At 51.3% G+C, this 20,728-nt stretch overlaps 1 protein-coding gene across 1 annotated transcript; it reads left to right on the forward strand.

Moving 5' to 3' along the window:
* Positions 1–16,251: 16,251 nt before the first annotated feature.
* On the forward strand, positions 16,252–19,048 carry LOC127042526 (zinc finger protein 558-like; the record flags this gene model as incomplete). Its single annotated transcript, XM_050935909.1, has 3 exons — positions 16,252–16,317; positions 16,999–17,125; positions 18,947–19,048. Coding segments are annotated over exons 1-3 (253 nt in total), but the record flags the coding sequence as incomplete, so codon positions are not given.
* Between the last annotated feature and the right edge of the window lie 1,680 nt (positions 19,049–20,728).

Consider the following 20,728-nt stretch of genomic DNA (forward strand, 5'->3'; position numbering starts at 1 on the left):
CTCAACTGATGGTGAGAATCCCTGTCTCAAAGTTGTTTCACAGTTCCTCATCCACACAATCAGGGTGACAAGACTCCACATCTCACACCCCAACAACAAATAAACTGGGGATACCATAGCTGCCAAAGTAACCATCCCAGGCTGCCGTGGCCGTGTCACGCACGGTGAGTGTGTCTATGCAAACATGATCAGACCCTGAAATCCTTTTCCACACTTGCCATAATTCACCACCAGATGGGAGGGTAGAGTTCATCCTGCTTCTGCTTACATAGGTATCTGTGCCCCCCACAACCCCCTAATCCCACCAGAACCCATCTAGCCTGGATAATGGTATCTGTGCTCTCCACAAACCTCTAAGCCCCCCAGGGAACCCACAAGCCCAGATGTAGGCATCCGTATGCCCCACACACCCCTTAATACCCACAGGAACCTTCCAGACTGTAGGTAGGTATCTGTGACCCCTAGAGCCCCACAAAGTCCCTCGGGACCCCTACAGCATGGATGTTTGTATCTGTGACCGACAAAAACCGCCTAAGCTACCCAGGGCCACCTACCATCAGGATGTAGGTATCTGTTCCCCCCCCAAACACACCTAATCCCCCCGGAACCCCTCCAGCCTAGATGGATCCTCCCAGCGACCCCTACAGCATGGAAGTAGGTATCTGTACCCCAAAATTCCCCAAAGCAACCCCAGGACCCCTACAGCCTCGATATAGGTATCTGTGCCCCCGCACAACTCACTAATACCCCCAGAACTCCTCCAGCCTGGACGTAGACATTTGTGACTTCCAGGAACCCCCAAAGCCCTCCCCAGGACTTCTCCAGTCCTTACATAGGTATCTCTGCCCCCCACCAGCCTTCTAAGACCCATAGGGCCCCCACCAGCCTGGTTATAGCTATGTGTACGCCACACAAACCCCCTAAGCTCCCCAGGGCCCCCTCCAACCGGTACGTAGGTATCTGCGCAACCACAAACCCTTAAGTCCCCCAGGGACCCCTCCAGACCATACGTAGATTTCTGTGAACCTTACCAACTCCTTAAACCCCCAGGGACCACTACAGCATGGACGTATGTATCTATGCTCACCACAACCCCCTAAGCCATCCAGGGACCTCTCCAGCCCTGACGTAGATATTTGTGCCCCTCATGAAGCCCCTAATGCCCACCAGAATGTCTCCAGCCTGGACGTAGCTATCTGTGCCCCCCACGACCCCTAAGCCCCCCAGGGATCTCTACAGCCTCTACATAGGCGTGATGCTCTGTGCATTACCCTGCATGGCCACATGTTTTCACTGTTCCTCTATGAGAGAAATTCTCTGTGCATTACCCTGCATGGCCACATGGAATCACTGTTGCTCCATCCAGGAAATGCTCTGGGCATTTCCCTGCATGGCCACATGGTGTCACTGTTGCTCCATGCAGGAAATGCTCTGTCCATTATGTGGTGTGGTCACAAGGCGTCAATGTTGCTCCATGTGGGAAATGCTCTGTGCATTACCCTGCCTGGCCACACGGTGTCACAGTTGCTCCATATGGGAAATGTTCTGTGCGTTACCGTGCGTGGCCACATGGTGTCACTGTTGCTCCATGCGGGAAATGCTCTGTGCATTACTGTGATGGAGTAGGGACTGTCTGTGTGGGGGTGGGAGAGCAGGGGGTGACTTTAGGACCGGACACGTGCTCAGCTTGTAACCTAAGCTAGGCGGGGGGAGGGGTCAGCACCTTTGCCCGGGAAGCTGGACACAGGAAATGGCCAGCTGGAGGGAGTTGGGTTAGTTCAGTTTCGGTTTTGGTCTGGGTGGTTGGAATTCAGGGATTCCCAAACTGGGAACTAAGTTTCCTGAACCCCTAGAAGGACTTGATTGTGGGGTCCTGCTTGTGCCTCCAAGCTCTGCTGTATCCTTCGCTCCTGTTGTCCAATAAACCTTCTGTTTTACTGACTGGCTGAGAGTCACTGTGAGTCCCAGGAAGAGGGGTGCAGGACCGGACTGTCCCACACTCCGTGACAGACCCTAAGCCCCTCCGAGACCCCTGCAGCCTGGACGTAGGTATCTGTGCCTCCCACCAAACACCTAAGACACTCAGAGATCCCTCCAGCCTGAACTTAGGTATCTGTGCCCCCCACAAACCCCCTAAGCCCCCGAGGGACCTATACAGCCAGAACATTGGTATCTGTTCCCCATATAGACTCCATAAGCCCCTTGCAACACTCCAGTGTGCACGTAGGTATATGTGCCCCTCAGAAACCCTCTAAGCCCCCAGGAACCCCTACTGCCTGGACATAGGTATTTGCACTCCCACAACCCCCCTAACCCCCCCCTCCCGGGACATCTACAATCTGGACGTAGATATCTGTGCCCCTCACGAAACCTCTAACTCCCCCTGGGAACGATATAGCCTGGACATACGTATCTGTGCCCACTCGAACCCCTAAAACCCACTGGTACCCCTACAGCCTGGACATCATAGGTGTCTTTGGCCCCCACAAATCCCCTAAGACTCCCAGGATGCCTCCAGCCTGGACGTAGGTATCTTTGCCCCCCACTAACCCCCTAAGCTCCCCTGGTAACCCTACAGCCTGGATGTAGGAATATGTGCCCCCCACGAACCCTCTAAGCCCCCATCGGACCATAGAGCATGGAGATTGGTATCTGTGTCCCCCCAAACTATCTAAGCCCCCCAGGGACCGCTATGGCCTGGACATAGGTATCTGTGCACCCCAAGGCCCCTAAGATCCCCCGGACCTCTGCAGCCTGGCTGTAGGTGTGACGGTGCTGCCCGTGGGAGCCAGCTCAGCTCACTCAATCAGAGTGAATTGCAAACAAAACAGGGCAGACAAATCCCAAACGCTGCTGGTTATTTCAATACTTAGATTTACCAAGCCAGCACAAAACAGCTTCTGTAGTACCTCACTGGTTACTTAGAAGTTTAAACCACGCAGTTCCCTTAAAGTACCCAGCCTCAGGCCTCCGTCCAGACACACCTGTTAGATATGATGATGATTCCTGAAAATCTTACTTCATCATATAAAAGAAAAGATTCTTCCGATCCCAAAGGATCAGCCACATAACCAGGTTCAATTATAACTTAGATTTTACCTAAAATACATGCTATAGACAATTCTTATTAACTAAGCTAAAATTTATTAGAAAAGAAAAGAGAGAGAGTGAGTGTTGGTTAAAAGATTAATAGACATATAGACTTGAATTCAATTTTTGAGGTTCAGATACAAAGTAGACATGAGCTTGTAGTTGCCAAAAGTCCTTTTAGAAATAGTCCATAGGTTATAATCCACTGTCCATATTCAGGGTGGCTCCAGTCAATGACTGGGGATCTCAATCCTTGTGTCTTAAGGTTTCCCCCTCTTGAAACCCAAAGCAGATCTGAGATGAAGAAGGATCGTGTCCCAGGTTCTTAAACATTTCCAGCAGCCTTTCAGCCTGAGAAAACAATAGGCTTAACTCTTCTTCCAAACATCCTGGCAATTAGTACATCCATCAAACAGTTCAGATACAGATTACCACAACCTTCAAAGAGACACAGACAATAATACTATTTCACTCAAGTATCATCATAAATGTTAATATTCTTTTTTTGCTCTTTGAATTAAAACTAGAGCAATAGACAAGACTTGTTTGCTGACATCACAAGACCTGAGCAAACACCTCCCCTTCTACCTCTAACACTGCAGACTTGCATTTCAAAGCTCTGTTCATTTACATATCTTGTTAACCAGTTTTTAAGGTTCACCCACGGGTCAGGTCAGTCGGTGAGGTGAGTTAATTAACTCTTTCTGGCCCTGTCACCTTTCAATGAGATATTAGATTATACTTATGTCAGGGACTCTAACCCAGACGGCAAAGTTCGTTGTCTGACCGCGAGAGAGACAGGCAACACCAGCAAGGTCCGATCAAAAGCTCTTTATTGACAAGTGCACGCATCAATAGAGAGCAGCTCGTCTCCAGAGAGAACCAGCCTGCTCTTTACATCTTAGTATAAGCCTATGTAGACAGTTCCGTCGCGTCATAAATTATTCACTGGAGCAACCCACCCCCTTCTTCTAACAACTAGAAACTAGACACCTTTAGTATACATGCATGCCTAAAGTTAGAAATGTAGGGGAGTTAAAAACAAACAAAGAACAAAACCAGGGAGCGAAAACAAGGAGGCTGGGAAACTAGGACTCTTATCAGTTCTTCGAAGGAGCTGCCCGAACACAGCACATCTGGTACTATGCCAGGAATGCAGCTTCTCTCTTATCTCACATTTTCCCAGCGCTTGTGACACATGCTGCTGCCTCTCAGTGTTTTCCACTCAGGGATTACCCACAAACCTCTGTTAGCCTGACTTTGGTCAGGTTGGCATACCTGGTTTTGTCTGCTATATCTTTATTCAGGCCTAACAATTATAATGTCACAGTCTCGGTGAGTTGACTGCTGCAGCTCCCCGTAGACTCTGCCTGCGCCTCTCACCGAGCTGGAGTACAGCAGGCAAGGGGAGAGCACTCAATGTATTGCATCTACACTAGACGCGATATATCAACCCCCGCTGGATCGATCGCTGCCCACCAATTCGGCAGGTGGTATAGACATACCCCGAGTATCTGGTGATCGGAGCTGGACCCCCGAGGGGGACACATTGAAGGAACTCAGGGGTTAAGGTGCCTCTATTGTCAACTGTCAGGGCTGCTGTGGCTCAGAGGAGGGTGCTTGACTGCCTGGCAGGCTTAGGCGCCGCAAGCCTTGGAGGTGGGAGAAGTGAAGCGGCCACGGCGTGCTCGGGGTGCTCGTGCTCAGAGCAGGGGTGAGCTCGGGCGACGGGGGTGCCGCAGGGCAGAGCAGGAGAGTTGCCACAAGAGGGGAGCCTCAGGGTGGAGGGGGGAGCTGCCACGGGTGGGGCGCCTCAGGGCAGGGGTGCGGGGGGGGGAGGGTGCAAGGTGGAAGTTTCGCCTAGGGCATGAAACTTCCTTGCACCGGCCCTGCCCCACGCCCTGCCTGCAGCCAGCCCTGCACCCCCTGCCCTGCCCTGCCGGCAGTCAGCCTCTGTCTCCAGCCAGCCCTGCACCTTCTGCTTTGCCTGCACCAGCCGCATCCTCCCTGCCCTGTCTCCAGCCAACCCCTGATGCACCCCCCTGCCTGAAGCCAGCCAGCCACGCAGCCCTTGCCCTGCCTGAAGCCAGACCCTACCTCCAGCCAACCCCACATCCACTGGTGCCCTGCACTTCCCAGGGCAGTAACCCTGCACATCTGCTTCAATGAGGGGGGCAGGGAGCAGCTGGGACCCACACATGTGCACACCCTAGGGTGACCAGACAGCAAGTGTGAAAAATCGGGATGGCGTGGGGGGTAATAGGATCCTAGATAAGACCCCAAAATTCGGACTGTCCCTATAAAATTGGGACATCTGGTCACCACAGCACACCCCCAGGACTCCTGAGTTCCATTGCTGGGTTTCCTATTGGTTCCTCTGCTGGTTGTTTTCCTTTTTCTGGGGACTTTGGGCAAGTTGCTCCCCACTCTCGGGCTCTGTCCCCAGCAGTCAAATGGGGATTTCATACCTTCCCGCTATTGGAAAGTGCTGGGAGAATCCCCCAGCAAAAGCTGCTCTGACAGTGCTAAGCAGCATCTGACCATTCAAGGTCGGAGCTCACTGCCCAGGAGGAGTGCTTGGCTCTGGGGTTTCACTTCAGCCCAGTGTAGAGAGAGAGCCCTAACCATGGAGTTTGGCTCAAGAAGACCAAGTCTCCAATTTGTTAAGGGTGTTTTGAATTTCAATCCTGTGCTCCAAAGTGCTTGGTGTCAGTTGTAAACTTTAGGAGCATGCTCTCCACTCCATTTTCCAAATCATTCATGAAAATATAGAATAGTACCTGACACCGGACTGATCCCTGCCAGACCCACTAGGTTCACCCTCCCCGTTGGGCAGCTAAACATGGAGAAGGGCTCCTGGAGTCTTGGCTTTCAACCAGCTCTGCACCCACATTACACTGATTGCAGCTGGACTACATTTCCCTCGTTTGCTTCTGAGAATGTCCTATGGGACTGTGTCGAAAGCCTTAGTAACACCAAGCCCTCGTCCAGACTAACCCGCGGCATCGGCGGGTTAAAATCGATTGCTCGGGGATCGATATATCGCGTCTAGTCTGGACGCGGTGTATCGATCCCCGAGCGCGCTTACATCGATTCCGGAACTCCATCAATCCGAACGGAGTTCCGGAATCGACACAGAGAGCCGCGGACATCGATGCCGCGCCGTCCAGACTGGTGGGTACCTCGATTTTAGAAATTCGACTTCAGCTACGTTATTCCCGTAGCTGAAGTTGCGTATCTAAAATCGATTTTAATTCCTAGTCTGGACGTGGCCCAAGCTAGGTCCCATCTATTGTTTACTCACCTCTACCAGGCCCAGAACCCTGCCAAAGAAGGAAAGAGGATTGGTTTGGAATGATTTGTTCTTGACAATTCCACGCTCACTAGTCAGAAGAACCAAATCATCCTGTAGGTGCTGCTGACAAACTGAGTGTTTAAGAATGTATTGCAGGATCTCTCCAGCTATGGCAGTCAGGCTAGCTAGTCTGTAAGTCCCAGAGGTCTTTTTGTTCCCCTTTGAAAGATAGGTCCTGTCTTGTTCATGGATGGGAAGATGTTCTTTTTCAGGGGTCTCAGACGAGAACTGGGGCACAACACCTGGTTTGTTAAGGCCACAAAAACGGAGGCAGGAACCTCTTCTCTGCTGCTGGCAAAGAACCACAGGTACCTAAAAGATAGGGACTCACATCTTTGAATGGGCTTTAAAAAGGCAGTGGTTAATAAGTTTGGCCCCGACCATTTCTTGTTTCCACAGACTAGACATTTTAGCAAACTTTAGAATTCCTTGGTGCTAAACACTGTGAAACTCCCCTTTCTCCTTCACAGAGGGCTTTAATACCCCTTATCTCACTTGGGCTCTAAACTGCCCATAGTTCGAGAACTGTTCCTGTTCCGATTGGACAGATGGGAGAAGGGAAGTGACCTACCCAAGGCCTACACAACAAGGCGATGGCAGAGCCAGAAAGAGAAGCAACCAGTTCTGACTCCTGTTCTAACAGATGAAAACACCCCAGCGCCCAGGAATCGAGATGGTGGGAAAATTTCATTCAAACCGTTTCTGTCCGAAAATCCCATTTAGACTAAACAAGTTTGTTTCTCAGAATCATAACAAGTGGGATGAAAGATCTTTGCAAAAATATTTTCTTGCAAAACAAAAGCATCTCCTCTTTGTCAGAGTGTGTTAAATTGTCTCCTCGCACACAAAGAGGAGACACTTACATCTCAACCATTAGATAAGATGCTTCAATCTGAGCTAAGTCGTTGCTACTATTAACCATTTCAAAATAAAAAAATACAAATAAAATAGACGATTTCAGCTAATCTATTATGTCATAATCTGGGAAACTTCATATTATGCACTACTTCTAGTGACACTCCCAAATGGATCCGCATCCTTCACCCACCCTGAGGTAGGTAAGAGCGGATCATTATTATCCCTACTTGAAAGAGGGAGAAGCTCAGGCTGAGAAAGAAGAATTGACTTGTCTTAGGTCACACAGCCCGTCAGAGGCAGTGTTGGGAATAGGACCGAAGAGCCCTGATTTTCAAACAAACCATCGGATCTTGAATTTCAGACATTGAATGACCTGAATACTGTGCTCTCAGATGAGCTCCAGACCAACAACAGTGACAGTAATTATTCAGCAAGTATTTGAGGAGAACTGCAATGTTAGAGGGAATCATCAACTGCTCAGAGACAATTAATGCAGAGAAGCAGCAAAAGTAATCAAAGATAGAACTGGTTCTGACTTATTTACTTGATCTTAAAAGAGAACAACAAGGACCTGAGTCTCCTCCCTGTCAATATCCCCCTGCTCAACCAATCAGGGTAGAGACGGAGGACGGGAGGCTGAGGGTTCTCACCAGAGAGCCCAAAGGATGTCCCAGGTCACCGGTGGGGATCACTGCCCGAGCACTATTTCAGTCCCACATTTTTGGGTGGACCTTCCATGGTGGGAGCTGCAGAGGACTTCCCTGCAACACACACACACACACACACCTCCGTCCTGTTGTTGGGAAGGGAACAGGAGAAAGGACAAAAGAAGCAAGAGAAGAAGAGGAGGGAGGGATGGAGGAAGAGGTGAAACAAAAAGGACAAACCCTAATGTCCCCAGCGATTCTAAGGGACAAAATCCCAGGTGCGCAATAAAATTCTGCCTCCTTAAGCTCGTGTTTTCCATGCCTAGAATTCACTTGTCACCAGATAGATCAGACTGAACAGGTTTCAAACCTCCAGGAGGCTCTTACCTTCTAAACAGGGACGGCTGTTTTCTAGTAAAATCACTACAAGGGAAGGAGGAAACTCGGAAGAGGTTCCTCCTGGCGCTCACGTCCATGACCCCAAATAATCTCTCAGTCCTCAAAGAGAGACCTGGAGAAGGAAACGTGCTGAAGCAAAGCCACAGAGGTCTCTGAGGTTTCCCTGGCCCCTCGCCCCTGTCCTGCCTGGCTGATGTCAGCATCTCTCTGTGAGGTCACCACCTCCCCACCACCTTTGACCAATAGTCTGAGGTCCTGCAAAAGGCCTTTGTGATGTCACTGCCACACCCCTCCCTTGCTGGGCTAATGTCCTGCCCCTGGCCAGGCACTTTGGAGGTTTGAGCTACTCCCTGTGGATCACCCCACTCAAGGAGCGTTCGTTCTAGGCAGCAAGCCGGCTAGACAGGAAAACATCAGACGCTGCTCCCAATGCTACACTCAGTTTTTCAGAAATTAGTCGACTTCATGGTCAGAAGACACCATTAGAGCATCTAACCTGTATATCACAGGCCTCCTGTATGACATAACAGCTACTTTGGGGGCAAACACATTCCAGAAAGGCATCTAGTCTTCATTAAATGACATCAGGAGATGGTGAATCCACCACTTTTCTTGGTAGCTTGCTCCTGTGGTGAATCATCCTCGCTGTTGACTATTGTGCCTCAGTTGTAATATGAATTTGTCTCTTTTCACTTTCCAGCCATTGGGTCTTGTTATGCCTTTCTCTGCTCCATTCAAGAGCCCGTAAATACCCAATCTTTTCTCTCCATTAAGGCCCTTCAACATTTCAATGAAATCACCTTTCAATCTTCTTTTGATAAGCTAAACAGGTTGAGCTCTTTCAATAGCTCACTGGAAGGCATTTTTCTCCAGCCCTCAGAACATTTGGTGGCTTTTTGCTGCCCTAGCTCCAATTTCACAACATCTTTTTCAAATGAGGATACCAGAACTGGAGGCAGTATAAAGGTTGTATAAAGGTAAAATTAAATAGGTTGCAGAGGAGTTTTTTTTAATTTCGGCTTTTGTTGCTAAAATTTTGTCTCTCTGCGGTGAGAAAAAACACTCCCCGAATGCCAAAATTTGAGCCATGAAAAGCGGCAGTGTGAACAACGCATCATAGGTGGAGCTGTGCTCCCGGTGACAAAGCTCCTGCCCCTCATTGGAGGTAGTTTGGCTTTGTTGCCGGGGAAGCTCTCTCTCAGCGATAAGGACGGCCACACAGCGCACCTTACAATGGCATGGTTAGAGTGGCACAGCTGCACCGTGGTAAGGTGCGCGGTGTAGACACAGCCTCAGAGCTGGGGAAAGCCGACAGGCGCTGAGGGGCACAGGGTTCAGACAGAGACATCCGTTAGGAGAGGAACTATTCACAGGGATTCTCTATAGTCTAGTAAGGTGGAGAGGATGGAAGATGATAATGTACAGGTAGGTTCTGATGAGAAACAGTGAAATGAAAGAGTCTCCCTCAATTACATCATGTAATAGCAGACAGCTAAAATGGGACACATTTTAGAAGTGCTTAAATACAAACGCTAAACGTCTAAGCACTAAGACTGGTGAATTTGAGTGCCTGGTATTGAGTGACGATATTGATAGAATAGGCATCACAGAAACCCTTGCACCCCCTCCTGCACCCACATGGGGAGACTGACCTGTGTGCATGCAGCAGCTGGCATTGCTGCCCCCCACTCCTCCCTGGAATGCTGCTCATCTGGGCACCCCTAGGGGCTGTGGGATGTGGGGGCAAGAAGTGAGATCATCCGAGCTCCCTGCATCCAGGTCACTTTCCTCAGCCGGGCTGCATAGCGGGAGGGCAGAGAGCAGCAGCTTCTGATGCTCCCCTCACAGCACAGCCCAAGTGGGAAAAGTGACCAGGACGCATGGAGCACATAGGGTTGCTCCTTACTCCCCTCAAACCTCTATGGACCCATGGAGGAGCATTGGGGCAGGGGAGAGCAGTGAGCACCTTTGCACTGCCACACGGTGCCCTTTGACCCCTGGAGCCCTGGGCGGCTATCGGGGGGCACCAACCCTAAGGCCGACCAGGCTCCCCAGAACGAGCAGCAGAAAACACAGAGACTGGCCACACACTGAGCAGTGGTAGCCTGGGCGGCTCGTAATGGAGGCTCAGGGGGGAGGGGCGTCATAACATTTTTTCCCAGATTTGGACCTTAGCGTCCAAAATATGGGTGTTAGCATGAAAAACTCCAAGCTTAGTTACCAGCTTGGACCTGGTAAAGCTGCCACCAGCCAGGGATTTATACAGTGCCTGGCTCGCTGTGGTCTCCCCAAAACCTTCCCCGGGGGACCCCCAGACTCAGATGCCTTGAGTCTCACAACAAAGGGGAATAAACCATTTCCCTTCCCCCTCCTCCCCTCCAGGTGTTCCCTCCCTGGGTTCCTGGAGAGATATACAGAAGCAAGCTCCGTGAATCTAAACAGAGGGACTCCCCCCTCCCTGTTTCCAGTCCTGGAAATAGAAGTACCAAGATAGCTAATCTCTCTTCCCCCTTACCCAGAGGGTATGCAAAGTCAGGCTAGTAAATCTAACACAACGAGATTTTCCCCCTGACTTCTTCCTCCCACCAATTCCCTGGTGAGCTGCAGACTCAATTCCCTGGAGTCCCCACTAAAGAAAAAATCCAACAGGTCTTAAAAAGAAAGCTTTATATAAAAAGAAAGAAAAGGACATAAAAATGGTCTCTCTGTATTAAGGTGACAAATACAGGGTTATTTGCTTAAAAGAAAAAAATGAATAAACAGCCTTATCCAAAAAGAATACAATTTAAACATTCCAGCAACTACACACATGTAAATACAAAAAAAACCAATATAAACTTATTGTCTTATTATCTTTGTACTTACAACTTGGAAACAGAAGATTAGAAAGGCAGGAGATAGAAAAATCACTCTCATAGCCGAGACGCTGCAGCGCTTTCCCTAAACAGCTGTAGGAAGACAGCTTTAACTCCCAGCGCTGGACAGCTGCAAGTGTAGCCAAACCCTCTCTAAGCCAACCCCTTATGAGAACAGCAGGGACTAGCATGACTAGATGTCCCGATTTTTGGGTCTTTTTCTTATATAGGTGCCTATTAACCCCACCCCCATCCCAATTTTTCACATTTGCTGTCGGATCACCCTAGCAGGGGTTGCACACAGAGCTGCATTAACCTTCAGGTGCTGAGGTTTCCCTCTCTCCATTCCCAGAGCCTGTGATCAGGAAACAGACATCAGGGCTCCCAGGTGCTGCACAGACCATGACTGAGATCAGACCCCATATTATGCAAGGTGCTGTACAAACCCTGGGCAACACTGAGACACCCAGGAGGTTCCCCTCAATTTCCCTGAGCCTCTGCTGCCCAACTTCTTCTGAATCCCTCTGGCTCACCCCCCCCCCACAAAAAAAACCCACCTTTCCAAACAGTCCTTCTTTCCTTGCCCCCTGATTCTGGTTTCACACCCTGGGACCATCTCCTCTCTTTGTCTCTCCCCCTCCAGGTGAAGCAGAGATGGAGGCAACTTCTGCCACTGAAGTCAGCCTCAGCGAGCACTGCAGCCGGCCCCGGGGGAGGGGGGTGTTTGCAGACACAGGAAGGGAGCAGGGGGTGCTGGGAAGAAGGCGGCAGGAGAACAAAGCTCAGAGACCCAACATGGGGAAATTCCAGGGGGCGGGGCTCTGACACATCCCAGGTGCGGACAACTCCTGGGGGCGGGGCTCTGGCTCAGCTCGGGGGCAGGGCAGCTCCTGGGGGCGGGGCTCCAGCACAGAGCGGGGGCGGAGCAGCTCCTGGGGGCGGGGCTCTGGCACAGAGCAGGGGCGGAGCAGCTCCTGGGGGCGGGGCTCTGGCACAGCCCGGGGGCGGGGCAGCTCCTGGGGTTGGGGCTCTGGCACAGCCCATGGGCAGGGCAGCTCCTGGGGGCGGGGCTCCAGCACGGAGCGGGGGCGGGGCAGCTCCTGGGGGCGGGGCTCCAGCACAAACGGGGGCAGAGCAGCTCCTGGGGGCGGGGCTCTGGCACAGCCCATGGGCAGGGCAACTCCTGGGGGTGGGGCTCTGGCACAGCCTGGGGCGGGGCAGCTCCTGGGGGCGGGGCTCTGGCACAGCCCATGGGCAGGGCAGCTCCTGGGGGCGGGGCTCTGGCACATTGTGACGCGGAGCCCGGTGTGAACAGCTGCTTCCTGCTTTCTGGTTCTCCACGTCCTGCCAGCAGCGCTGGAGCTGCAGGAGGATCCGCCCGCCCTGCTGGGATGCGGGGGCCGGGGCCCGGCCATCGTGTGGGGGGGGCGAACCCCGGGACAGGCGGGGGGGGCGGTGTATTAAATCCCTCCCCATAGCAATGTGCTACTCCCGGGCACTGCGCATGCCCAGTAACAGCCGCGGAAGCCGCTGCCCTTCCCCCTGCCCGGACCAGCCGTAACGTTCCGCCGGTCGCTGGGGGCGGGGCTGGAGCGGGGCGGGGAAGTGACAGGGAGCGTGGGAGGGGCGGGCGCAGAGCAGGAAATTGATGGGCGGGGGGGGGGTCAGGCAGCTGGAGGCAGGGTTCGTGGGGGGCTAAAGGGCACAATCCGGGCTGGGGGGAGGAGCAGGAGTTGAGCTCAGGGTGAGGCGCTGGCAGACCCCCCCCCTTTGGTGTGAGGGCGGAGGTGTCGAGGGGGGAGGAGAAGCCGGAGTTGCAGGGGGGGAGGTCACTGGGGTGGGGGTGTAGATCTGTCTCTGTGCAGCCAGGACATTCCCGGGGTGGGAGGGAGGTGAGTTAACTGGATCCTGTCCCTGTTTTTGCCACTTCCTCCCACACACACATTCTCTCAAGCTTTCCCCTTTTCTCTCTCATTATCACACGTGGCTATAAAATCCAGGGAGATTCTCCTCCCCCCCCCCCAAAGATCAGCTCTCTAATTGCCTCTAATTTTCCCTTTTCTCTCCATACTTCTCAAATGTCAATTTAAAATCTCTCCGATGGGGGGTGGATTTTCCCACCCATTTCATCTGCAGCGATTTGTCCTTGTTTGGGTGGGAAATTGTTGCCCTGGGTCATTCCCCAGAACATGGCTCCCACTGGAGTGGGATGGGATGAGGTTCCCGTTCTCTGCCAGGGCAGGGAAGGGAAGGGAGGAGCACATCCCCCATGGAGACTGCCCAGACCCCATTTCCCAATTCCCCTGCGGCCCCCTTCCATTGTCCAGGGAGCCTTCCAGCTCCCCCCCTGCCTTTAAATCAGCTCCTCAAAGGGCTCTGAGCTGCTCACGTGAATGGTTGCCCCGTGGCCGGGGGGGACCATCACATTCTGTTTATGTATTGGACAGTCATATAAAATCCAGTCCAACAGTCCCCCTTTTCCACTAGTTATTTAATAGCAACATCAAATCCCCTCCGATCTTGGTGGTTTTCTCTCATGTTATCAAATGTCGTTTGTGACAGGGTTCTCTCTGCGTGTCTCAAAGATTGATATAAAATACCCCAACCATTTGCCCCACTTCTCTATAGTTGTTTTATTTCTAATTGAATATGATGGGTTGTTTCCCAATGTGCTAAGATGCAGCCGCCTCTGGGGTGGATCCATGGTGGCCATTATTTGCTAGTGACAGCCCGTGGATCTTTCTTGCCCTCCAGGCCTTCCATTCTCCTGTTAAAGAAGCACTCCCCAGGCTCCCTCTGCCTGTGTGACTGGCCAGCAGGAGGTGGTGTTAACTTTCTAGCCACTTCTCACACTCTGTGAGGTAACACTTGCAGTGGCAGGGAAGGTGTCTGTGTGGGGAGATTGCAGCTGAAGGGGCATTGTGGTAGGGGGAGGCCTCTGGGTGGCTGGGCAGGGGGTACCCTAGTCAGGTTGGTGGGTTGTGGAGGTTTGGGGTTTTCGGGGGTGGTGGTTCTGATGTGCCCATCCCTGAGGCTATGGGTCCTGGAGGTGGGTATCGCTGGGGGCCTGGTGGCTGCAGAACAGTGGGGGTGGGTGTCTCTTGGGGAGGCGGGACAGAGGGTTAGAGGGAGCCTGGTTCTGTGCCAGGGGCTCTGTCTGTGCTTCCCCCGCTGGTTCCTGGTTTTGTTGCCATGCCCAGTGCACAGAGCTGGGGGAGGGGATCCCTGGCACTAGGTGAGGGCATGCCAGGGAAGCAAAGTGATGGGTCGCACTGTAAAGCATCAGGGGGTCACACTGGGCAGAGGAGGGGGTCCCAGGCAAATGTCAGGGTAGATCGTTCTGGAGGGTGGGGAAGTTCCTAGGCAGGCAGTGAGGGACTGAGTTCCCAGTGGGGGGGGGGTCCCTTGAGGGGGTGCCTGGCTGCTGGGGGCTCTTGGTGGGGGGAACCCTTTGGGATTCCCAACCTGGCAATCATGGTGTGGTGGGGGTTCTCTGGCCGGTGGGGCTTTGAGGGGTATCTGGGGTCCCTGGCCAGGGACTCTGGGGGCTGCGTCCCAGGGAATATCTGATGGGATCCTGGCTGGGGGGTGTCTGGGGCCCCTGGCTGGGGGGTCTGGGCTCTGGGTACTAGGGGGTGTCTGGGGGCTGCTGCTAACCATGATCCTTCTCTCTGGTCAACTTGTACCAGAGTCCTGACTCCTAGTCACCAGGTCACCAAGTCCATTCCCCAGTCACGTGCCCTGTCACTGTGCTAACTTTCTGTCCACTTAGCAAACACTGTTAGTGTGAATTCACAGAATTTACTTTTCTCCTCTTTTGAAAACTGCAGGAACTTTCAGTTCCGTTTGGAAAATTTTTGCCCCCAGTCCTTGTCCTAGATCTGCGGGGGTGAGGGAGGTGGGAAGGGAGTCAGCACTGCCACACGATGGTCTTTTCCACAGCGTTCTGAACTCATTCTTTCTGAAATCCGGTGTCATTGAGACCGTTGTTAATCCAGAGTCACTGTATGGAAAGACAAGGAGTGATTCCAGATGGACAGTGGGTCAAATGAGATCAGCCATTCGCCCTGTGAGGAGGGGTCCCATTAGCTGCTCTCCCCAGAGAGCTAAAGGAGGGAAGCTGCTCATACACTCCGTCCCTCTCTGCTCAGGATATTGGGGTTCAGCTTCCTGGGTCAGATGCTGCAGCCTCCATTGTGATCTGGGAGACCAGGCTTGGCAGCTGCTGCTCCCCCAGTGGGGCTCTGTGCTGGGAAGTGACCTTAATTAAAGCTTCTTCTCTGCCCGGCCCAGGGGATGACTTTCTGCAGCTGGTCCTAGCCCCCTAGGGCAGTCCTGGGCCCTGTTACTACTAAATTCTGAGCCAGAGTCTCCAGGTAACTGAAAGACCTCAGGGAATGTCCTAGGGTCTGGCAAGAAAGTGACTCTGCACAAACAACAACACCTCATTTCTCCTCCCATTAGCGGTTGCCAGGAGGAAATCCAGCCATGGGAGAGCAAAGCCCCCAGGAATGGGACTGTCCCAGCCAGAGGGGCAGGGAGAGAGGACAGGGGAAGGAGAGGCTGAAAGGGGCAGTGGGAGAAATGAATGTGGGGGAGAGATTTCCAGCTCTCTAGTCCACCCAGACACATGTATTGCTGCATCCTGGGGCAGAACCACTTTCCAGTGAACAAAACAAGGATCAGACAGAGCAAAAGCCAGTTCCTGACTCCATATTCCCCCTGTTGGGGTGTGGCTGCCGTGGGGTCAGTGTCTGAGGGAATCCCCCACAGTGACTCCTTTGGTTCTGCTCTTATCTAGCCTTGTGTTCAGAGAAGGGGTGAGGGGAGAGAGAAGGGAGGTTAAAAATGTGTCTGTGGACTTAGCCTGGCAGGAGGGGCCAGGTCTAAATTGTAATAAACAGATTGAGCATTTCCCAGCATGACAGAATCTAGGGTGTCTGTCTGCAGGGAAAGGGCCTGGGGGAATTGTGATGTGAAATTAACTAAAACCGGTTCTGAAACGCCCACAACTGCCCTTCTCCCCCAGACAGGCTGCAGAATGTTTTGCTCCAGCTCATCCCAGCCTGGCGTGGGACAGGGAAGAGAAATGGCTGCAGTGGAGTCAGTCCAGGTAGAGATTATCGGGGGGTTGCTGGTGGGTTCCTGCTGGAGGAAAGGGAGAGCAAATACACCAGAGGTGGGAAGGTTTGCAGAGTCTGATTTGGAGGTTGGAGCGGGGCAGGAAATTCACAGCGTGGGGAAAGGAGGAGGCCAGGGTGTGGCAGACCTGCTGGGAGTTATTTACTAAGTGGCCTAGATTCTAGGAACAGACCCAGGAAGTTTGGAGGTGGAAATGCCCTAATTTGTGAAGAGAGAAAATAACCCACCTACATGGAGCTAGTCAAACTGACCAGACTCCTAGTGCTGGAGCCTGACCTCACTAACCATCAGCTGCTGTGAGATATAAAGGGGACACCCATGAGTCAGGCTTATTGGAGCTGCCTCTCCCTTCATATCCCGCTCCTCACAATGAGGAGGGTGTTGGGCATCCTACCAGCGAGCTCTCCCTGGACCCTGCTAGGGGCTCCATCTCCTGTATCAGTCAGTGGCTAGTAGGGGGGTGATGGATATGCTGGGAGAGATAAGGGGCTCTCTCTTCATCCCCTCACCCTGGCATTTGCTGGATACTCTGAGCCAGGTCGAGGTGGGACTCTCCTGACTATGATCCACCCAGAGCTTCCATTTGGTTCACTCTTCTCTGCCACAAATAGTGGGGCAGCAAGTCCTTAGTGTTGGACTCTTACTCTTTCAGGGGCTAGTGACCTTCAAGGAGATGGCTATGTATTTCACCAGGGAAGAGTGGGCTCTGCTGGACCCCACTCAGAGAGCCCTCTACTGGGATGTCATGCAGGAGAACTATGAGACTGTGACCTCGCTGGGTAAGGGTTCCTGTCCCTTCTGTTCTTGGAAGGGGAAATGAAGAGTGAAGGTTCACGCCACCCCCACAATGCCATCTGTACCCTGTCCTGTTTCAGCATCACCCCAATAGGCCAGTGACACACATAATACCAGAGACCCTCCTCTGCTGCAGAACACTTTGGGAACAGAGCACAGGAGCCGTATTGCACAGTGTCAAATATCTCCTGTTTGCTCAAGTGAAACTGGGGGTTAGGTCTGGCATAACTGTCCCATACCCCTAATCATTTTTCTTGCCCTTTTCTGAACCTTTTCCAATTCCAATATATCTATTTTTGAGACGGGGTGACATGTGCATGCAGTATTCAAGATGTGGGTGTATCATGGATTTATTTGCTGTTTTTACAAATATGATCTATGAGATATTCTGTCATATCTATCACTTTCTTAATTATTTCCTACATTGTTCACTTTTTTTCACTGCTGCTGCACATTGAGTGGATGTTTTCAGAGAACTATCCACAGTGACTCCAAGATCACTCTCTTGAGTGGAAACAACTAATTTAGACCCCATCATTTTGTATGTATAGTTGGGATTGTGTTTTCCAATGGGCTGCACTTTGTGCTATCCTGTCATCTAGTACTGCTGAGATCCTGGATTCAGTAACATCCCTGCCCTTCCTGTTCCCTTTCTCCACCGAACCCCGCCAGCCCATGCTTCCTGTTCCCAGCTTCCCCAGGATTCTCGCACTGTCTCTGAACCTCTCTGTCAGCAAGAAGCAGTGCCAGGGACACTTGCCCTCTGTCTGGAGTCTTCGATTTCTGGGACATGGATTTACTTTCTCTGTGTTGTAAGAGGCTCTGTCATAATGAGTGTCTGTGATGTTACCCAGAGTACAATCTGGACTGTTAAATAGCTGTACCTCAGTCCTCCAGCATGGGGTGCCTTTTTCACTGTTTTCCCGCGAGAACAGCCCCTCTTGGCCAATTAACACACAGTCTCCAGCATGTAACTCACTCCCAGCTACACAGTATTGAGTGCTGCTAGACAGCCACTCATGAATTACACCTCAGGAGAAAACCAGCAAATTCTCAAGTGCCCAATTTTCCCCCAGAAATGTGCATCTTGCACTGTCCAGCACGCTACTGAACGACCCAAGCTCATATGAAGTCTGTCATTTCATCAGCGGAAAATGACATGCACCAGCTTGTTATCCCAAACAGAGTTTCCAACACACTTCAATCCACACATACTGGTTAGATGAACAATAAACCAAGCTTGTTAACTACCAAAAACTAAAACTAGGCCCAGTCCATGAAAGGGGCACTCCCAGGAGAGACTGTATAAAGGCTGGAACATGAAACACCTTTGTAAACCTGAGACAGCTGCCTTGGGGACAATGACAGGGAGAATCCCCCAAAGTGACTCCTTTGTTTCTGCTCTTCTCTGGCCTCCGATTGTTCCTTCCAACGTGGAGTACTTTGCACTTGTCTCTACTGAATTTGATCCTATTTACTTCAGATCATTTCTCCCGTTTGTCCAGATCATTTTGAATTTTAATCCAATCCTCCAAAGCACTTACAACCCCACCCAGCTTGGTGTTGTCCGCAAACTTGATACGTGTAAGAGAGAGACTGTTACTGGGAGGGTTTCCCCATGTGTCAGAGGGTTACACTCTGGTGGGAGGGGGCTAGGCCTGTACTGGAATAAGGTCACTCTGTGCTTCACAGTGTGCTAGAACCTAGAATGTGCATTAGCAGGGGAAAAGCTGGGGGGAATCGGCTTGTGGAATGGACAAAAGCCTAGTCTGAATTCTCACACCTTGCCCTTTTCACCCCGGCAGGCCAGAGAATAACATCCATGTTTCGCTGCAGATCATCTCGTCCTCCCAGGGGCAAGGAAATGGCTGCAATGGAGCTGGCTCAGGTAAGAGATTATCAGGGTGGCGGGCTCTGCTTGGAGGTTGAGGAGCAGTAAATGCATAAGAGGGTGGGAATTGCTAGAGGTGGTGGGAAGCAGGAAATATCTCGGGTGGAGAAAGGGAGGGGACAGCATGTGACAAACCTGCTGAGACTTGTGTAGTGTAGGGCGTGATGGGTTGTCACCCCCAGGAGGCAGTTTGTGGAGCTTCTGGGAACTGCTGTGTCCTCTAACCCTCACGCTGGGCTGGCCCTTCTCACACTGCTTTGCTGGAGATTTCGCCAGCCTCTCCAGGGCCTGTTATCACCCAACACAACAGCAGGTGGCGCCATGCAGCCAACTAAGCTACCTGAGTGCGTTACCTAAGCCACTCAAGGACAGATAGAAGACAAGAGCCAATTTCCCACTCCCCAACCTTGCACACTTGCTGTAGTATAAATCCAGAATGATACCATCTTATAGTGCACAGAGATCTCTATAATACAAGCTCATTAATGTAGTTCCCCTTCCCCTCGATATGGGACAGATGTGCACAACAAGCTGAGATTTTCCCCAGACACTTCACTCAAAATACGCTGGTTAAGATAAAGCATCAAACAAGTTTATTAACTGTAGAAAGATAGATTAAGTGATTATAAGTGATAACAAACAGATCAAAGCAGATTATTTAGCAAATAACCAAAACTCAGACTAAGCCTAACATACTAGATGGATAGAATTTGAATTAGCAATTTCTCACCCTGACTGATGGTACAAGCAGTCCCCCAAGTTTCCATACACAAGCTAGAAATCTCTCTTGATCCTGGGAGCAGCACTTCCCCCACATCCGTTTTTGTTTCTCAGGTGTTTCCAGAAGTTCTCTTGTGTGGAGAATGAGGCCAAGAGATGATGTCACACCCCACCTTATGTAGCTTTTCCATATGGTGGGAACCTTTTGTTCCAAACTCAGTTCCTAGTCCAGTTTGTGGAAAAATACAGCTACTAAAATGGAGTTTAGTGTCATGTGGTCTGGTCACAGGCCCTGCTGAGTCATAGTAGCCATGACTCATAGGCTGGCTGAAACATTCACAGGAAGGCTAAGCTCTTCCACAGTCCATTGTCTTGGTTGAGCCATCAGCACTGTCTGGCTTCTTCATTGTTGTACCTGAAAGGCTCATTGTGGGTGTTACCCAGAGTAAGCACATTTGAAATACAGATACAGAGTCAATATCCATAACTTCAGATACGAACATGATATGTGCACACAAATAGGATAATCATATTCAGCAAATCAGAACTTTTCCAGTGACACCACACATGATGCATCTTCTACAAAATAGATCATAATTATGTCCTAATCGTATTATAATCATACCACTATGATGAATATGGGAGTGTAGTGTCAGATAGGTCCTAATTTCAAGGCACAGGAGTTGGGAATGGAACTTCCCCTCTTTGTGGAACAGGAAATAACCCTCCAGCCAGGGCTGGGACAACTTCCCAGACTCTCAGCGATGGAGCCTGAATCTACTGACATTTCATTAATTACCACCAACCCCAATCTTTGTGGCAACTGTAAACTTTATCAGTGATGATTTTGTACTCTCTTCTAAGTCATGGATAAGAATGTTAAATAGCACAGGGCCAAGAACCAATCCCTGCAGGAACCTGCTAGAAAGAAATCCACTCGATCATGGTTCCCCATTTACTATCAGAGTTTTTAATC

The sequence above is a fragment of the Gopherus flavomarginatus genome, unplaced genomic scaffold (genome assembly GCF_025201925.1).
Source record: "Gopherus flavomarginatus isolate rGopFla2 unplaced genomic scaffold, rGopFla2.mat.asm mat_scaffold_49_arrow_ctg1, whole genome shotgun sequence".
In the NCBI taxonomy this organism is placed as follows: domain Eukaryota; kingdom Metazoa; phylum Chordata; order Testudines; family Testudinidae; genus Gopherus; species Gopherus flavomarginatus.